The sequence below is a fragment of the Dermochelys coriacea genome, chromosome 7 (assembly GCF_009764565.3).
Source record: "Dermochelys coriacea isolate rDerCor1 chromosome 7, rDerCor1.pri.v4, whole genome shotgun sequence".
Lineage (NCBI taxonomy): Eukaryota > Metazoa > Chordata > Testudines > Dermochelyidae > Dermochelys > Dermochelys coriacea.
Genome location: NC_050074.1, coordinates 55,249,288 through 55,269,287, shown reverse-complemented (window position 1 = coordinate 55,269,287; position 20,000 = coordinate 55,249,288). Strand labels below are relative to the sequence as shown.

General features: G+C 50.4%; 1 protein-coding gene across 6 annotated transcripts in view; it reads left to right on the top strand.

Annotated features, from left to right (window-relative positions):
* SEC31B (SEC31 homolog B, COPII coat complex component) overlaps positions 1-20,000 on the top strand; it is a 44,749-nt gene that overhangs the window by 12,875 nt on the left and 11,874 nt on the right. For 4 of the 6 annotated variants that reach the window (XR_006283027.1, XM_038409839.2, XM_038409841.2 and 1 more), the window contains exons 4-18: positions 529-724; positions 1,928-2,023; positions 3,192-3,332; positions 5,192-5,334; positions 5,580-5,679; positions 6,613-6,774; positions 8,855-9,007; positions 10,238-10,468; positions 12,271-12,345; positions 13,597-13,683; positions 14,207-14,315; positions 14,671-14,849; positions 17,240-17,366; positions 18,220-18,365; positions 19,470-19,643. Coding sequence is in view for 5 of the 6 variants with exons in the window: in XM_038409839.2 (XP_038265767.1) it covers positions 529-724; positions 1,928-2,023; positions 3,192-3,332; positions 5,192-5,334; positions 5,580-5,679; positions 6,613-6,774; positions 8,855-9,007; positions 10,238-10,468; positions 12,271-12,345; positions 13,597-13,683; positions 14,207-14,315; positions 14,671-14,849; positions 17,240-17,366; positions 18,220-18,365; positions 19,470-19,643 (2,119 nt within the window). In the remaining variant the exon portion in view is untranslated. Of the gene's footprint in view, positions 1-509; positions 725-1,927; positions 2,024-3,191; positions 3,333-3,977; positions 4,154-5,191; positions 5,335-5,579; positions 5,680-6,612; positions 6,775-8,854; positions 9,008-10,237; positions 10,469-12,270; positions 12,346-13,596; positions 13,684-14,206; positions 14,316-14,670; positions 14,850-17,239; positions 17,367-18,219; positions 18,366-19,469; positions 19,644-20,000 lie in introns of those variants that run through there. The other 2 variants (XM_038409846.2, XM_043519913.1) reach the window with 2 other exon arrangements.

The window sequence follows — 20,000 nt, the reverse complement described above, 5'->3', positions numbered from 1 at the left end:
AGACACCCAGTGTAGATGTATCTGCTGATACAAAGCAGGGCTTGCAGTGGTGCCACATACCCTGGTTTCCACCCAGGATATTTCCACAGAATTCAAGGCTACAAGGAGCAATTATGACCATCTAATCTGACCTCCTGTATAACACAGGTCAGAGAATCTCACCCGCTGATTCCCACATCCAGTCGGGGCAGTGTATTTAAACTGGGTGTTTAGATCGGTGTAGCTACATCTGTGCAAAGTCCCTAATGTAGCTCAGCTTGTACTGGGCTGACATTTGCAATTCTTCACCTTGGAAGGTGTTGGGGGGGGGGGCACAGCTCTTGAGTGATGAGGACCCATTGCCCTTTGAGATGGAGGGTGATGGGATACCTCTTGGGATGTCTGATGGGTGTGAGCCGGGAGCATCATCCCCTGGTGCTGGGATTCTTAGCAAAGGTGCCTGTGCGTGAGTTAGCATGAACTGACTCATGTCAGATGCTGTTGCTCTGCCCTGACTTTACTCTGGCCAGGTTTCTTTTCTCTCCTTAGGTTTCACAAGCTGATCTGGGGCAGCTTTGGAAACGGGCCCTCTGATTCCTCTGGGGTGATTGCTGGTGGAGGGGATAATGGAGTGCTAACGCTGTTCAGCGCAACCCAGATTCTGACGTCGGGGACAGAGCCTGTGATCGGACGGAGGGAGAAGCACACTGGTCCCGTTCGAGCTCTTGACTTTAATCCTTTCCAGGTGCGCAGTCTGTGAAATGTTACAGCTGCCTTCTACCATGACCTGGCGCAGCCATCCTGGCTTCCCCACTGACTAGCTCCCATGTTCAGAGGGATTAAGTCTTGAGTGGACAGCCTGTAGACTGGAGCAAAGAAGGGGCTGTTTGTAAAGGCACTCAACTGGAACTCAGGAGATCTAGGTTCAGTGCTCCAGACTCCCTGTGTGACCTTGTACAAATCACTTCATCTCTCTGTGCCTCTGTTAGCATCTCAGTTTTACAGATGGGCAATACTCCCTTTGTCTTGTCTAGTTAGTCAGTTAGTTCTCTGCGGCAGGGATACACTTAGTATGTGTTTGTACAGTGCCTAGCACAGTGAGGCTTTGATCATGGTTGGAGAATCTAGGCACTATTGTAAGACGCATATATCCTAGTCTGAATGCTGGGGTGTCTGATGGTCACAAAGACCTAGATGCCAATTCAGGGCTAGCCGCCGTCCTTGTGGATGCTCTGCACCTTCCTGGAGCTTGGAATGCCTTTGGCTCTCAGCCGTTGAGCTGTGTTTAGTCGGACAGGGAAGCTGTGGCATTCTGCCCCTTGGCAGGGTGTGCCGGGGGAAGTCAGGCTGTACATCTGTTCTGAACGTGCAGGTTACTAGGCAAAAAAAGCAGATGTGATCCACAGCCAAAGAGGGGAGGACTGGAAAGGCGTCTGGGACCATGACTGGATAATTCCTCTCTGCTCCCCAACACTCCCCCTGCAGACCCAGTGGAGTACAGGTGTCATTTCTAACTCCAACCTGTTGTCACAGTGCACTGTTAAATAGCTTCCTTTTCCCACCTTGCCAATGGCTGCGTTTCAGAGATCCCTGTTTGTGGTCAGTCTGCCCAATCTGCTCAGTATTTTGGGATTGTTTGGGGTAGCAGGTGCCAGAGATATAAAATAATTGCAGCGCTCTTCTCCTCCCTCACCCCAGTCCCTAAGGTCCACTTGGGGTTTCGTCTCCCTTCCCCTTTGTACTGTGGGCACGTTTGCCGGTGGGGGCCCACTGCCCGAGCAGGGATGCGTTCTGTGCTGGGCCGTACCAGTGATGTATGATTCCACTTAGCTCACACCTCCTATCATTTTGTTGTTTTCTTTGATTGTGGTTAGTCTAAGGATATCCGTTCTCTTCCCCCATGGATGTTGTGAGTGGAGAGATAACAGTGCTTTTGCTTTCCCTGCAGTGTAACCTCCTAGCCTCTGGGGCCAACGATTCTGAAATTTACATCTGGGACTTAAATAACTTCAGTGTGCCAATGACACCAGGGGCTAAATCTCAGGTAAAGGGGCTTCTCCGTGGTCAGGGTCCTTATTCACTAGAAGTGCTGCGTCCCTGGACAGATACCTGAGACTGGAGGGAGCGGGGAGTGATCCCACTCCAGTAACAATCTGGGATCCATCTGATAGGTGGGGCATGGAACAGACCCAATCAGTCGCTGGGGAAATGGATCAGAACCTAAGAGCGGGCCTCTTTTCTGGGAGACGGCAGAGGTGGTCCACGTGGCAAGAGGGAGGTTGTGCGGTGTTGGTGGGTGCGCTGCTGGGCTGGGATAAGTTCTCTATGGAGACTTTGCATAGATGGATTTGAACAAGATAACCAATCAGTGTGTTACATCATCTAGCTGGGCAGGTCAGGCTCTCCGTAATACGCTTATTGGGCCTTTCTGGGGAAATAAGGGTTCTGCTAGTGACCTTGAGAGACACCAGAGGCTTCAATACCATAGCACAGCCAACAAGCGATAGGTGGGGCGGGGGCTCATCTGTCACTCCTGGATGGTGTCCCTTGGCTTTAAAGGGGAAGCAGCCCTTTCCAATAGTGATTTATAAGCAAGCTCCCCCTTGTGAGCAACACAATTAGCTGTTGTCATTCACTAAGTGAAAAGACTGCTGAGCCTCTCCTGGGACAGAACACCCTCCTTGCCTGCCTTGTGCATTATGATAGGGTGAGGGGAGTTAGCCCTTGATTCTGTGCGCTCCTGAGATGCTGCAACAGGTCCTCTTCCCATGTGTGCTCTCACTGAGGTCTCTAGGCTGCAGCCTAATCTCTGTACATCCCAGGCTGCTGAACCCTTCTGCCCTGTCTGATTGCATTGTTTCACGTTGGCATTAATGATGTATGACACACGTGGCCGATACAGACTGTGGCATGGAATCCAGTATATGCTTCCCAAACTTCACGGCCTTTCCTAGGGAATGTTCCCATTCAGAATGGCGTTTTCCTTAGTGTTCTCCACCTAAAGGCTTCCCCGGCCCTAGCTGGTTGCCTTCAGTGCTGCTGATGTTTTCTACTTGATCAGCAACTCAATCAATCAGTGATTGTGGCACAGAATCTATAGATCCTCTGGGAATGCGTTTGAGCCCTTAGTGCGCTCTGAGTCAAGTCAGTGATGGGGAACCCCATTCTCCCATACGGGTATAATGAATCTGTGGCCTCTCTTACCTCGTCAGCCTCAAGAAGACATCAGCGTGGTGTCCTGGAATCGTCAGGTGCAGCACATCCTGTCCTCCGCTCACCCCAGTGGGAAGGCTGTCGTGTGGGACCTCAGGAAGAACGAGCCCATCATCAAAATCAGTGACCACAGCAACAGAGTGAGTGGGGGAAGGACTGTGGGCTGGCCTCCCAGGGTTGGATTCTCTGTTGCCCTGCAGCCCACCAGTGCAAAGGAGCTGCATGGGACCCTGGGGGAATAACCCCGGAGCAAGAGGCCTTCTGTGCAAATGGCAGGGATGACTCTGCAGTACCTACCCCTCCCATGGGATGCACCTTTGCACGGGGCATCTGATGTGCAAGAGAGCCTGGCCGGGGCATTCTTACACCTTAGGGATTCTGTGCCACCACGGTGGCCCAGAGGGTCCTGTTGTTTGTCCCTCTTATCATGCTGAGGAGAGAAACAAAGGATCAAATGGGCCATGGGAACAAACTACCTGCCTGCTCCTTAGCGTGCTCCCTCCAGATCAGTTTTGAGGCACACAGGCATGTGGGAGGTGTGTGGGTAATTGACGCTGCTGCTGTGCTGTACATGGGGTGAACACAGGGCAGCACTCTCCTGGGCTGGGAACCTGCACCTTCCACCAGCACTAGGTTCACGTTAAAGCAGTGAAGGAAAGAAAGAAAGGCACCAATCTGTCAGAGAGCAGAGGAGCTGCAGCCCAAGTGTCTGATGTTTCCGTATGTCCCATTGCTGTTGCAAATGTTTCTCTGAGGAGGGGAGAGCCAGATTCTTGTGTGTCTGGGCCAGCAGTCAGGTGAACATGTGACCTTGCTGGGGTGAGTTGTGTGCTACAGAGGCAAGTCTGGGATCTCCATCTACAAGGCAGATGGGGAAAACTGTTCCTTGAGCAAAGATTGCGTTAGAAGCTCCATGGCTGGTGAAAGGAAAGAAAAGAAAAAGTCCCTGCATGCTAACCAAGTGAGAAATGAGACCCTTTGCTCTACCTTTGCCTGGGGTGCGCTTGCCCTGGAGTTCTAGCTCATTCCTAAGAGGAGTATGGTCTAGTGGACTGATCAGGGTACTTGAGAGTTTTAATCCTGGCTCTGCTACTGATTTCCTGTGTGGCTCTGAGCCAGCCCCTACATATGTCTGCTTAGTTTCCCCATCTGTGTAACTGGTGGGGAATGTTTACCTTTCACATGGGGGTGTTATGAAATTTAGCCGGTCTCTAGTGCTCTGGAGAGTTAAGTGCTAAGTGTTATGTCTCTGGGCCACTGAGGGCATGTCTACACTACAATCTTAAATCGACCTATGTTAAGTCAATTTACAGCCATTGCAGTAATTATTGTGGTGGCTGATGTCCACACTACCCTCCTTCTGTCGGTGATGTGTGTCCTCACCATGAGCGCTCCCACCAACTGAAGAGGGGGCAGTGTTGGGGGCCACCTGCTCTCTAGGCTTCTTGCCTCCAGCGGGGAGATTCATGCCTGGAGTCCGGTTGGTTGTCGTGCTCTCAGAGGGGGATCCTGGGAGGAGGCAGCCAGGCTCCCAGCCAGGAGGGGGCTGGGGGGCCAGCTGGGCTCCCCACCAGAAGCATGGAGTCAGGACCCCAGGGGACAGCAGGGAGCCCAGGAAACAGCCCAAGCCGGGAGCGTGGGTGGCAGCCCAGCTTGGAGCAGAGACCTGGCAGCAGCCTGGTTGGGGACCCAGGTGCTGGGCTTTCTTGTCAATTTCACAACTCCAGCCCTGAAATTGACAAGACAGCTAACAGTCTTCACAGACACTGCATCGCCTTAACTACACCAACATAAGCGCTACACCTCTTGTGGAGATGGATTTATTATGTCGTTGTAATAGGGCACTTATATGGGCAGAACAAGGCTGTAGTGTGGACACTGACATAATTAGGTAGAGGTGAGCTGCCTTACCTTGACCTAACTGATTAGTGTAAACTCAGCCTTCATTTGTTATCAGTCAGCTCTACCGTGTTGTCAGCCTATGCTGTTGTGTCCTCAGATGCACTGCTCGGGAATGGCCTGGCACCCAGAAGTTGCTACCCAGCTGGTCCTTTCCTCTGAGGACGACCGCATGCCGGTGATCCAGATATGGGACCTACGCTTTGCCACCTCTCCTTTGAGCCAGCTGGAGGGGCACACAAGGTAGGAGCCTAGCTGTTGCTCTGCCTCTCAGAGGATTCCCATCTTTCAGGGTCTAGCTGTCTGGCTTTTTAATTGAGGAGCAGAGATGTCTGAGTTTCATTCTAGTCTGACTGAGGCAGAGAAGTGATGTAGCAATGCTACTGCTGTGCTAAAGTGTCCACATAAGCTGCTACAGTGTGACTGGAATAGGGAGTGGGACCTTCTTGCTTTCATGGAGTGACTATGTTACGTCTGGTCTGTTTCAGGGGAATCCTGTCTATCTCTTGGTGCCAGGCTGACCCTGAGCTCCTTCTCAGTAGTGCCAAAGACAACCGGATATTGTGCTGGAACTCCTGCATTGGTGAGGTGCGTTGCAGGTTTGATTCCATGGCAGCAAGTACACACTTTCTGCCTGGTATGTATTTGCATGCTGTGCCAAGGGTTTGTCATTTAACATGTTGTCCCACTTTGGTGCATTCTCCAAACCATTCCAGTGCCCATTCTGGAGAGAGCGAGAACGCGTGCTGTCTGTCTCTCTACCCCAGGACTTTTCTTTTGTTGGTTTATTTCTCCCTTTTTGTTGCTATTTTTCTTCTGGGGTATCTCCTTCCCTTGACAGCAGGTGCTACCATATTACAGTGCTGGGGGCAGAAGCACTTTAAGTATGTCTGTCTACACTTGTGGTGGTGTGTCGCATACAGACGCTTGCACACCCAGCTAGCATGGGTAAAAATAGCAGTGTGGCTGGAGAGGTGCAGGCTAGGCTAGTAGATTAGAATGCCCTATACCTGAACCTCTAGGTATATACCCTATGTGGGCTCTCTGTGTACCCAAACTATGACCCGCACATCTACACTGGTTTTGCAGCATAGTGTCCCTCTGTCTCTCTGCTTCCAGACTCTCCCCCTGCTGCGGAGGCTTCCGTTGTGGTGTGTAGCTGCAGGTGTGGTGCTAGCAGGATACATGCCACCCCAAGGCTAGTCATAGCCTTTGAAAACAGAGAGTGAAGCTGACTAGAGTTCCACATTCCAAATCAATTTCACTCTGCAGCCCAAACCCTTCTTCTCTTACACACTGCAGCTCTCTGGGGCCTCCTGGTGTTGATGCTAGTTACTCTGAAATATTGCACCTGCAGTGTGCCCTAACTGGTGGACTACAAGGAAGTTGATCATGATCATGATCTGCATTATGCATGGTGAGATGTCAGGAATGTGTGACAGACCTGCCATGCGTAAGTGGCTTGGGGGAAAACAAGTGACTGTTCCTTGTAACATTCTGCCTCCTCTCTATTTATGTTAGGTGATTTATGAGCTGCCCACTCAGAGCCAGTGGTGCTTTGATGTCCAGTGGTGCCCTCGGAATCCATCAGTCTTCTCCGCTGCCTCTTTTGATGGGTGGATCAATGTTTATTCTGTTATGGGTGGGAGCCTAGCAGCTCAGCAGAAGACTCAGGCTGACAAGGTAGAGTCCCATGGAACAGAGAATGGGCGTGCTGGCTGGGCGTTATGGTGTGGCAGTTGTTGCTTGAATTGAGGGGGCACTGGAAGATCGTGTTGTTTCGCTGTGGCCACAGGTGCTGCAGTGAGCCCACCTGTGTGGGGGTCTCTGGTCCACACGGTGTTTGTGAAAACCAAAGATTAATTGTGGGAAGGTGGTCTGGCTTAAGGCTGGCCAGCTAACATCCAGCCAGAGCCTCAAGGATTCTGGACCAATGTTGCTGATTGACGGAAATCTGACTCAGTATCCTTTTATCAATTTTATTAAAGCTATTAAACAAAAATAAAATTAAGTAAATGTATCACCAAAGGTAAGCTACTACTAAACCGAACTACAGCTAAGATAATAATGTTCAAATCACTAAGGAAGTCTATTTTTAATTGGAATTAAATGCTAAAATTAGTTAAATTATCAGATTAATACAACAAATAATAAATCCTTATAACTGCTGAGAAGGGATCTAGGGAGGTGGCTGTCCATTTGGTTCTAAACCCCGACTAAAGAATTTTACCCAAGCCATCCTAATCTATAGCTTGGAGCGGGTTTTTGATATTAAAACCAAATTGTCATCTAATGTCAGGAACACAGCCTCTGAGCCAATTACAAAGTTTCCTTCTTAAATTTCATTTCTCCCTTCCCCCAACAGAAATATTACAATACAGGCCTTAGCAGAATATTCTGATAAGCCAAAGTTTGTCAACTCTTATTTGGCAGACAGCTTGGAGTTTCTTAGGACTCTCAAAAGACAGGACATGCTTTAGTGAGCATCTTTATGATGCTGTTTAGAGATGGTAAACCTGGTGAACTTTCTGGCACTTTCCCTGTGTAGACATCACTGGTGCATATACACATAAATGTGCAACCAACCACACTGTTTATTCTCTAATATTAATCTGGGATGTCTTCCACTTCATACAAACAAGGGCAAAAATAGAAAAAGGGAAAATAAAGCAACCGGCAGTCACAGACTCCTCAGCTCTTGTGGGGTTCTGGACTGTTCTGAGATAGGAGCTAGAACTGCAGTCAAGGAGTTAGCCGGTCGGTCCTGTGGCTGGCCCAGTGCTGCATATCAGCAGGGTTTTTCACGGGGTAGGGAGGCTGGTCTCAGGTTGACATAGCCGGTGTGGTGGTGTGATGACTGCCTTCCCCTGAGGTGATCAGTTTTGGGGTTCTGAAAGGTCAGTCTTCCCTCAATGGCCTTGTTGACCTAAAAGGTGAAGCTCCTCAGCCTTACCCTGGGTTCTTCTTCTTTGTCATCTTCGCTCACTCTGACTTCCCTGCCTCCGTCCAGGATCTTCGGATAAATCTGGTGCGAGGCCTATCTTGGAGCCATGCAATTTGGTCCTGTTAGGTTCAAGTTGTGTCATGCATAGCGAACTTCAGTTCTGGGGAAGGACCTGCTTAAGCCAGCAATTTAAAAAAATGCTTAATGTTTGCATGCAACAGGGGCTGCATGTCTGTGGTCTCTCAGAAATATTTAAAAAATACAGCTCAGGACACTTTTGAGGAAACTGCCACAGTGACCTCTGGGTGAAAATGTCTTGAGATGTCGTCATAGCGCCAGTTGACAGAACGTTCAACACACAACCCTATAAAAGTAACTGATTTAAAAGACTCTCGCAACAAACAGCCACTCAACAGTCCCCCATCAGCAAAATTAAAAACAAGTCAGACAAGTTATGACCAGTTGTTCGCTTTCTTTGTGGGAGACGATGACATTTAGTAATCTTTTTATTTAGGAGTGGGATGGTAGGACAAACAGCTTCCCTTTGGAAGTTTTCATGTTAATAGAGAGAAGTAACGTCTCAAGTTGAAACCCATTTAAGAACTAAAACTAATTGAGGCTTGTATAAGGTCTGTATCCCGGGTATGCTGTGTCGCTCATAAGGATGTGCTGGCACTGCCCCTGGGAACGTGCTAATATCCCATTTCTTCACCACCGAGAATAACCAGAGGATGGTAACTAACAACTGGGCCGGGCTGAATGATCTTATTGCCTGGAGAGTGAGATGTAACTTTTTTTATTTCCCTCCTCTGATCTCAGATCTCCTCTTCCTTTAACAACCTGGACCCCTTTGGCACGGGACAGACTCTTCCTCCTCTTCAGGTGCCGGAGCAGGTGGCTCAGACCACCTTGATCCCTCCACTGAAAAAGCCCCCCAAATGGATTCGCAGGCCGGTGGGGGCCTCATTCGCAGTAAGTATGCGGAGCATCCTTGCCTGGAAAGGAGAGTGGTTATGGCCCCCATGGGGGGCTCAGAGGGGATCTGGTTCCCATATTAGGAACCACTGTGATTTTCATGGTGCTGGCAGTGTTGATGGAGGTCTGTGTGGCTCCGTTGGCAGTGAGTCCTTTGCTGCGGTGTTCAGAGGCCTTGCCAACAACATCTCTCCCCATAGCAGTGATGGGGGCTTGCTCTGAAGGGAGGCAGCTGCTGTTTGACTCCCATGTCCTTCCCATTGGATAGTTAATGAAACTAGCCCAGTCTCAGAAGTGCTTTCCTTGTAGGCAAGGTCTGTTCTCTCCTGCTTTTCCTCCCAGTCCATTGTCCGTCTTTCCCCTTTCCCTATTCCCTCTTCTCCCCCATATCCTTATTGTCTCCCTCTCCTCTTCTGCCACCCCGCTTTTCTCCCAGATTGTGCTGCTGCCTTGCTTTTCTTATCCGCTGCCCTGGCTCGTGCCATTTCAGAGTAGTGCTGTAGCACTACTGTACTACTGTAGCCAGTTCCTTCTGTCATCCATTTAGCATTGTATTATGTACTGATGTTATGATCAGTTCATATGCTATTTCATCATAATCAATGTATGCTAAATATATGTACGTTAATAGGCCGTAGGCTTAAGAACGCTGGACATGAGTGGGTGACCTAGGAATAACCCTATGCCAGTAAGGTCATTGTTTCTGTGGTCGCTATCCTTGGACTTTGTGTGCTCCTAGAGTCTCCACATTTGAGAAAAGCACTAGCGGTGATTTTCACTCTGTTAAGCTTGAAACTGTAGCAACAGGAGGTGAACCCTCGGTAGCATAATACAAAATTACTAAATTAAATAAATAAAGGCTGCAGTGTACTCCATTAGTTTGATGATGTCTGTTGCGGTTGGCCCCTCTGTTGCAGTAAAGAGTCATTCCAAACAGCTTCTGGTCCTCTGTGCTGTTTACGTTTGCAGTGAGCTACATATGACTGCATACACACAGTGGGTGTCACTGAGGATTGTGGTTCTGATGCTGCAGGTCTTGGGTTTGATCCCTGCAGAAGACTGCAGCATCTGTGTGTGTGTGCAGCTGTGGTGTGCCTGGGTTCCTCGTGATTGTCCTGTTAAGGGCCATTGGTGTCTTCTGAGGTCTCTCTAACTCCCGAGATTAGAGTGTGCTGGTTTTTACCCTCACGTTTACGGACACTTACTTTTTCCCTCTCTCCTTCTCAGTTTGGGGGGAAATTAATCACGTTTGGCCTCTCCAAGGCCCCAGCACAGCAAATGCAGCAGAGTCCCCTGCGCCGGGTGTTCATCAGCCAGGTCGTTACTGAGACGGAGTTCCTGGCCCGATCCAGAGAACTGCAGATGGCCCTGCAGTCGGGAAACCTCCTGGACTATTGCCAGAGCAAGATCCAGGCAGCCCAGTTGCAGTTTGAAGAGAATCTCTGGAACTTCCTGAAGGTAGGACAGCCCTGGTAAAGGCCAGAGACCTCATTCCAACACCTCTGCATTCCTGGGATGGGTTCTCCGTGTGCCCATCCCACTTGTCCCTGGCCTCATGTGTTCCCAGCTCTTCAAGGGACAGCAATAAACAGAACAGACTGACTGGGAGTTAAGCCATAAACACACTCCATAACCACCCGCTTGGGGAAAGCTTTGGTTAAAAGCTAACCGCATTGGGCTGGAGGCCTCCTCTCCTTTTCATAGGTACAGTGCTAGCATCGGACTGTGTTGGGGATACAGCAGTGCCAGGCAGACACTCAGCCTCCTCTAGGCCTGTAGTGATCTCAGTGGAGTACACTCCCATGTTCCCCGGCAAAAGCCCTAATGGGCTGAGATCAGCCTGAAAGGGTTGAGGCACCTGTGATGTTGGAAGGGTTGTTTGCTCCCTCCTTCAATCCTGTTGCCATGCAGACCATCCAGAAGGTGATTGAGTGCTTTGCCTCTACCTTCCGTGGCAGACTCCAAGGTCCTTAAGGCCCATCAGTTTGAGGTCCTTAAGGCCCATCAGTTTGAGGTCCTTAAGGCCCATCAGTTTGAGGTCCTTCCTAGTGTTTAACTGAGGCCCAGCCATACTTGCTGCTCCCTCCAAGTACAGCCAAAGAGAGGTGCTCTAGCCAAGAGTGCTTCACTTTCTAGCCAGAGCCTGCAAGAACTAGATCAGCTTCTGTCTAGCTTGGACATAGTTGGGCTAAATCCTCTGTCCACACTTGGTCAGAACTCCTGACAACATCACTGGGAGCTTTGACTTCAGACGGGCTGAGGGCTGTAATCTGATCCCCTTCCTCAAATGGAACAGTACCTTACGCCACAAGTAGTCCCGTTGACTTAAATGAGGCTGGCTGGAGGAGTAAGGTCCTACTCAACACAAATAAGCATGTGAGAATCTGGCCCTGAGTAAACTGCTTGATTAGTCCCTTCTTATATTGGGTGACCACCTTTGAATCCCACCCAACTTCTCATCCATTGGGACTAAAACAACTCTGTGTTCCATGTATCACTGTCGGCCAGACTACAATTGGAGATAGCAGCCTGCTCTATTCACTGGTCCAGTCCAGTTTTCTCTCTAGTAGACGGCACTGCCTTCTCAGACTGTGGCCTGTGGATCGCAAGCAGGCCGTGTTGTGAGAGAGGAAATCAGTAACACACATCCGTGAGCAGTGATAGTACTTAATTCTTATACAGAATTCTCCATGCCTAGGTCTCAGAGAGCTTTATGGAAGTCCCATTTTACACTTAGAGAAACTGAGGCACAGTGAGACGTAACTTGCCCAAGGTCACTTAGTGACGCAGATCTCCTGACTCCCAGCCCAATCCTCTGTCCACTGGACTGTGATGCCTGATGAGTACTATAGGCATCTCTTATCACAGAACAGCTGTACTTTCAAGTACCATTCCAAATCACTGCAGCTTACAGGAGTGGTTCTGCAGTGTGGGGATCGTTACCATAGTGTAACTGGCTAAAGGATGTGTGTTAAAGGAAGCAGCACCCGTGTTAGTTAATCAGTGTCTGTGCGCAATGTGTGTGACAGAATGCGATGACCAGGTTTTATTGCATTGCTGGTAGATGAGGTTAACAAAGTCTCAGCCTTCATCTTCCAAAGGGCAGCTTATTCCAGCTCCCAGGGAGCACCCAGGGTCCCCTGGTGCTAATCTGTAAACTGAGCACTACATTTTGCACTGCCATCGGCAGCTGGGTGTTGTCTCTGTGCAGATGCCCGGTTTTACGCACCACTTTGTCTCCGATCCCCTTTGGGGCCCAGGTGAACATGGAGCCAGAATCCAGGACTAAACTCCTGAAGCTGCTGGGTTATAGTAAAGAGGAGCTGCAGAAGAAGGTAAGTGCCTTCTTGCTAAGCAATGTCTTTATTTAACAGAGGCAGTGGCTGGTGAATTAGGGGACAGGTGAAGAACAGATTCAGGGAGTGCAGGAAAGAGGTATCTGCTGCACTATGTATTTTATAAGCAATTCCTCCTGTAAGGTTTCACTTGGGGGTATCGCTTGAACATCTTTACACCTGAACTAGGACTGGTCCTGTGGACTTAGAAGTGCATGCTTGATTTGTTTCATTTGTGACCATGTGACTAGCGCTACAATGTACTGGCTAGGGCGGGGCATAGTTCAGGTTTCAATCCCTCCCTCCAGCTCTCCCAGTGCACCTTGATCCTGACTTCCATCTCACCTGGGCAGCTCCTCCAACACATCTGGATGTGGCCTGCAGGACGCTCTGGCAGGCTCTGCCGTGGTCGGATGCTGGCTAATTGTGTGGGGGGTCTGTGATGCGCACATGGGAGCTATCATGAGACCATCACTTGTGATCTAAGCTCAGACTTGAATCCTGGTCTCCAGAGGTGAAAGGTTAATATACTTAACCCACGGAGCTGCTAGGTGGGAGCAACGGGGAGGGTGAAGTTAGGGAGTTTTCCTCCTCTCTCTTCTAATCTCTCCTGATCACTAGGCTCCTGCCCTACCCAGAGTAGCTTTACAAGATGCCAGCCCGTAACTCAAACCTTCACTCATTTCATGAACAAGTCCCAAAGCAGGTGACTCTGAGGGAGTGTACAAGGAGCCTCTGGAAATTTCAGGAGTTCAGCACAAACAGAGGTCCCATTAAAAGGAGAATTCTCCTGCAGCTTTAACTGATGCATCACGGCAATGCAGCTTTGTCCAAACTGTCTCTGCAAGCGCCATGTGTTATTAACTCCCCTCCGAATACTCGGAGAGAAGAGAGAGATCTGGGTAAGGTATGGAAATAGGTGGAAAGTGGAGGAGGTGGTAAGTTACTGGAATACTGCTCCAGGTGGCACCGACAGAGTTGCAAAGGAGACGGATCTTGCACCAGTGAGGGCAGTGTTATGGCAAGGGGCAGAGAGGCCTGTATTAGCTGAGTAGCAAGGGGAGCCGGGAGAGGTAGTGCCTGTGATGCAGGATGGGGGCGTTAATACAGTGTGTGACTTTTGAACTGCGTTTTGACGTGCTTGGGGAAGCCAATGGAGTTGATTGTGGCTTCGGGCGACTTGGCCTTTCTGCTGCCCACACGTTCAGCTTTGTGACAGAGGCTTGACTCTGCAACTCTGTTTCTTCGCAGATCACGTCCTGTTTGGGGAACGGTATCCCAGAGAAACAGCACTTTCCTGAGGCAGATGGCTTGGCTCAGGCTGCACAGCTGGCTCAGGTAGGCCCTGGTCTCCTCGCTGGTCACTGAGAAGTGGACGTCAGGGAGCAGAATGAAAGAGGAGGACAAATTCCAACAAGTTCTGGGGCTCAGTGCAGGACTCTCTGGGCTGAACTAGGCAGTCAGAGCAAGGGAGGGTGATATGCAGGCTGTTGATGACTCTACAGCAAGCCTTGTTCGAGCAGCACTCAGTTCTTCAATGCGAGGGTTAACCTTAACCCTAACTTAGCTCCATGGCACAGCTTCTGGGTGTCCCCTTGGGACCTTCTGGGGCAGGCTGGCACTCCTGTCATTGCTACACCGGTGGAGCTGCACTAGTGATAGTGCAGTGGCAGGAGATATGAAGAAGACGGCCTGTGAGCTTCCATGCTGAAATCAGCTATAGAGAGAAACTCCCAGCCAGGTAGAACAGCCGCAAACCACCCTCACCCAGCTCTGTAATCCATTGAAACTGTCTTAGTCAGGCTTGTTCTTCTGGGTGTGGCTCACATCAACGTACACTCTCCCTGCTCTCTTTGCACAGGGCTCAAGACGCTCCGTGACCGAAGTGGGTACTGCTTCTTCCTCTTCAGGGTTCTTTGACAGCCTTGTCCCTCAGGACATGAGCACGTTGGAGATCCCGGTCACAACAGGTATTGTATGGCCCACATTATGGGAAGGGAGCCGCTGCACTATAAGGTGACACAGCCTGGCCCATTGACGCGCTGTGCAGTGTACCTCAACCCATGTCCTCTCCCTGTGCCCTTGGCATTGACCAGTGCACTTGCATTGGGAGGCCCACAGAGGACAGAAACCCTAATACTGGATGAGGATCCACTTTCAGCACATGTGGTTTCTGGAGTGAAAGGCCTGGAGATGGATCGCAGTTGTTGCAGAGCTGCCTTTCCACTAGTGTCCACGGTTCATTGCAGCCAGGGTGGTGGTGGGGCGCCTGGATGAACTGTTCAGTTGCTCACCATAGTGCTGTGCATTTTTCCCCCTCTCCAGACACAGATGGGCTGATCAGCCAGGCGCTTCTGGTGGGGAACTTTGCTGGTGCTGTGGAGCTGTGCGTGAGAGCTGACCGTTTTGCTGATGCCATCATTCTGGCTATTGCCGGGGGGGAGACGCTACTGCGGGAAACCCAGATGCAGTACTTTGCCAAACGGAAAACAAAGATTTCTCAGGTGAGTGCCCAGCGGTGTATATCTAGGCAGAGATGGGGGTGGGGGAGGGGGCGGGGGCGGGGCAGGGCAGGGCAGGAGAGAGCAGACTGAGGTGGATGGAGCTGGGATCTGAGTTACCCAGGAAAGAATTTTCTGTAGTATCTGGCTGGTGAATCTTGCCCATATGCTCAGGGTTTAGCTGATTGCCATATTTGGGGTCGGGAAGGAATTTTCCTCCAGGGCAGATTGGAGAGGCCCTGGAGGTTTTTCGCCTTCCTCTGTAGCATGGGGATGGGTGACTTGAGGGAGGCTTCTCTGCTCCTTGAAGTCTTTAAACCATGATTTAAGGACTTCAATAGCTCAGACGTAGGTGAGGTTTTTTGTAGGAGTGGGTGGGTGAGATTCTGTGGCCTGCACTGTGCAGGAGGTTGGACTAGATGATCAGAATGGTCCCTTCTGACCTTAGTATCTATGAGCCCAGGTGGGTGTGCTTGCCTGCGTATATGTGGGTGGCTGTGAATGCCCCTGTGAGTGCATTGGCAGGGGTGAAATGCTGAACTGAGGGCTCTGTCCATCTAGTTTCCAGCTCTGTTTAGGTATTTACACTGTGCTCATGATACCTTTATAAAACTTGCTCTCATCCAACAAATGATCTCTGCCTGCAGAGCCAGGATTTCCACCCTTCTCTTCAGCTTGTGTCCAGCTTCTGGTATCTTCTGCCTCAGGAGGTTGCCGTTTAAATTATCCAACCCTTTTAGAAATCCATTGATGTTACCTGAGCCTTAATGACCCTTTTCTTATGTTACCACAGAGCTATTTGAATCCCATGCTGAATGGCATAAACTGATCATTGTAAGGAGCAGGAAAGAATTTTCCTCTTCCTGTCTACAGCATTGCATTACTAGATGGGGTATGGGTGGGTTTTCACCTTTGGAAGCACTAAGTGCCAGTTACTGCTGAAGGCACAGTGGTGGACCATGGGGGCAAGTTCATGTGAGCAGCCGTGATGTGGACACTGCATGCGAGTGTGGCTCTGAGATGTCTTGCTCAGACCACCTAGAGCTGAGAGCCACGGTGTTACCACTCTGCCATAGCAAGAGTGAGCGCTCTGCTGCTGTGAAGCTGTGCATCGCTTCCCTGGCTGCCTGGCCAGCAAACTCGTCAAGACTCTGCCCGTCTAAACCTTGCCGTGCAGGTAACAGTCAGTGAACCCAGCGCCCGAGTTCCCCAGAGATGTGTCTCTGCTGCATCCAGTCCCACTCCTTGGGCACTCACAGCTGGTATTGAGTGCCCAAAGAGACAGAGCACACACCAGCCTGTTAGCTTAGCCTGTGCTGTGTTTTGTTTGTACCCAGGCCTGTCTCTTTCTCTGGCTTAGTATTACTTAAATCCTTGTACTTTAAGAAAGTTATTCTAGTTTTATGACTAACATTTAATCTTAGCAAGTTACAATCTCGGCCTAAGTAGTTTTCTTAGCCTGGTCTACGCTGGGAAGTTAGGTTGGTATAATTACATTGCTCAGGGTGTGAAAAAACCACACCACTGGATGGCGTAGTTAAACCGACCTAACCACCAGTGTAGAGAGCACTAGGTCAATGAGAGAATTCTCCCGTCACCGTAGCTACCGCCTCTCAGGCTGGTGGAGTACCCATGTTGACAGAAGACCCCCTCCTATCGGCATATGTTATATCTTCATTAACTCACTGCAGTGGTGCAACTGCACTGCTGCAGCATTTTAAGTGTAGACAAGTCCTTGCTCACCTCAAGTTACCAGCATCTCTAGCCCACTGGACCCAACATTCACTGAATCAATCAGTGCTGTTTCCTAAGTGAAGGGTAACTAAAAGGTCTTTTCGCTCCTCTATTACCCAAAGTCCATTGTCTCTGCCTCAAGAGCCAGGAAGGCTTGCTGGTGTGCAGACTCTGTCCCAGGTATGATCGTTAAGCAGTCTTCTCCCCAGCTTGTTTAGCCTGATAGCTTTGTTTACCTTCTATGTAAATGTACTTTAATTGTACTCTGCCTGTAGCCAAGCTGGTCAGACTGGTAAAGGCACATTCCTCTGTCTAGGGCAGGCTGAACACGTCTTAAGCACACATACAGAGCTCTTTGTACACACCCCATACATACATCACAATGATTTTTCAGGACCAGCTTGTCACCAGTTTACATACGATATAGAAGACCTTTGAGGTGCATATTCTGACAGCAGTGTGTTGAAGGAATGAGTATGTCAGGCCTGATGTGAGTTACAATATGGGGGGGCCTTCTGCCAACTGGCACTAAGGGTTCTCCCAGGGTCACACTGTTAACCCAAATGCAAGATAGATCTCTGTGTGAGCACGTATGAACCTTTATAGCTGCATCTGAGGTTTGAACCTGTGGGCTGACGGGCCGTTTGCTTCTCCTGCAGCTTCTTTCCTCCATTGTGCAGCAGAACTGGCAAGAAGTAATCTGCACATGTGACCTGCAGAGCTGGAAGGAGGCACTGGCCATCTTGTTAACGTACTCCAAACAGGAAAAATATGCCCTGCTCTGTGGTAGGTGGGACATTTCATTTGGTGCAGAGTGCCTCCAGGCTGTCTACAGAGAGAGGTGGCTGGAGCTTGGGAGGAAATACTTCGAAAATGGGCTAAGGGCTTTCCAGACAAGACAAATGAGAGCGTGACCCATCTGTGAGCTAAGGCAGGAGGGGCAAAATCGGTGGAAGTGGGCTATATGAATGGTAAGGCAGGGCAGAGTCTCATGATATGGAACAAGGATGTGTCAATATCTCCTTCAGCCTGCATCCATGGCTTGGGAAGAGCTATGGGCAGAGAGGGCAGTGACTTCTACTGCTGCCCAGACCTAGGTCCTGAGAAAGGTGTGTATATGTACAGGGCTCATCTGGGAAGGGGATGGAGCTTCTGGGGAGAGGGAAGGTAGGAGGGATGCACCCCACCTGCAAGTGGTTCTTCCTACTGCTTGCAGTCCTCACACACTTGCAAGCCTGGGAACAGGCTGAGAGTCGCTTGGTGTGAGGGCTCAGTAATTTTCCTCTTAGAGCCTGTTTAGGGCTAGGATTGGCCTGTGGGAAATGTGGCTGGCCAGGAATGAGCTAGCGATCGGGGTATAAAAGCTCTGGAGGCCATTACCTGGGAACCAGCTGGTGAACGGTAGCTGAATGACAAGGGTTTGCTGTATTGTTTCCTTCCCTATTTAGCTTTAGCCAGGCTCTTGGCTATGGATTCATTGGTGAACCAGCCTCTGCACCATGGCACATTAGCTCTCTGCATGTGGCTCCTAAGTTGCCAGTGTGCAAAGCTATTGCATGATTTTTAAGAGCTGGGCAGGGGGAGAAGGAGCTGATGGGAGCAAATAAGTGGAAACTGCCCCTTTTCCTCCTCCCTTTAGATATGCTGGGGGCCCGTCTGGAGTCAGAAGGCGAGGGGCTGCTGTCCAGCGAAGCCTGCCTATGTTACATCTCATCTGGCAATGTGGAGAGGTTGGCGAAATGCTGGGTAAAAAACCACGAGACCACATCTCCCCTAGCTCTGCAGGTACAGATGCTTTGATGTGGGCATGAAACCTCCATAGGCTAGGATCTGTCTGCAGGCTCCCAAACAGAGTGGAGCCTGAGCTCCAGCTTCTCCAGTCCTGCAACTTCCAGCTGTCTCCTCCTAGCCTAGGTTCTGGCTAAAGGAGCTTTGTGTTAAGTTGCAAGGAGTTGTCTGTTGGCACAAGAGGGCCTGGATCAGCATGCGCTCAGCGGCAGGATGGGCTGCTGTGCAATGGACAGGGCGTGGTGGTGATCTGTCTGTCTAGGAACTTAGATGTCACTTACCAGCATGGTTTCTGAGCACCTCTGCACATCATCCTCTCCCCCCTGAGAGGCGGGGCCGTGCTTTCCCCGGTTTGGGGGGAACTGAAGCACTGGAAGTCTGTGACTAAGCTGGGAATGGAACCCAGTCTCTCAGATCCCAGCCCAGAACCCCTGTCCACTAGACCATCGTTCCTACCTGGGCAACCCTCAGTGTCTTTGGACCATCCAGTGAATCACCCACGGACACCCCTCTGTCAAAATGGCCCTCAGCCCTGTTGCCCTGTGCCTGAGAAATAGGATAATGGTGTGTGTCTTCAGTACCTCGTCTGGTTCTGTTCAGAGCTGGCCTTTCCCCTCCTGATCTGGAAGTCGGGACACCCCTTCACGTCCCAGGAAGGGCCAGCTGATAATCACCGCAGCTAGCTCTGCTGCTGTGTCCTGTAGCCCTGGAGAGCCCTTCTCAGGACAATGTTTAACCCTTTCACTCCCAAGGTGGGGTTTTCTGTCTCATGGAAATGCCCTGAGGAAAACCCATTAAAGAGATGCTGGCAGGTGCGGTTTGGTTCCTTACCAGGAAACTAGGCCAGTCAGTTTCCCATCCCAGATCTCACACCCGAGCAGTGTTGCTGCTCTTGTGTTCCTGGCTCTGAAATAGGTGGTGCTGAATGAAATTCATTCCTGTTCCAAGTGTGTTCAAGGAGACCTTCCTTATCTCCCTTGGGCTGACTTCTGGCCCTATGCAACCTCGCGGTGTGTCCCCGAATGAGGTGGATAGTAAAGCAAGGCTCACGCTCAATGGAGAACTTATGGCATATATTGTGTCTTCATCCTGCCCTGTCAGGACCTGGTGGAGAAAGTGATGGTGCTGAGCAGGTCCATTGAGATGCTCCGAGGCTCCACGGGGCCAACCCTGGGCCCTGTCTTGACAGAGCGGGTCACCCAATATGCCAGCCTCTTGGCATCGCAGGGGTGTTTGGCAGCAGCAATGAGCTATCTACCCCGCAGCTCTGATGAGGTAGGTGAAAAATGGATAGGCAGAGAAGGTGCTGGAGAGAGTTGGAAGTTGCGGTGTACAGCATACAACAGGAAGCTGTAGATTCTGAGTAAGGTGGAATCTTTCCCTTGGGGATGGTGCTCTGTTTTCCTTGGGAGCATCATCTGCCTCACAGAGTCTCCTCTGGCGCCGTGGAGGCTAGGGCAGGTGAGGGGATCTCCATGCTGCTCTTTGCAGTTCTTGGCAGCTAAAAACCAAAAGGCTGTCATTCTGGTGGGGCAGGCATGGGTGGGAGGGTGCTTCACAGGGTTTGGTGATCCACTTTGGAGGAAGGGAAAAAATTGGCAGGCCCCCAAGTGTGAGAAAGCCCTGGAGGTT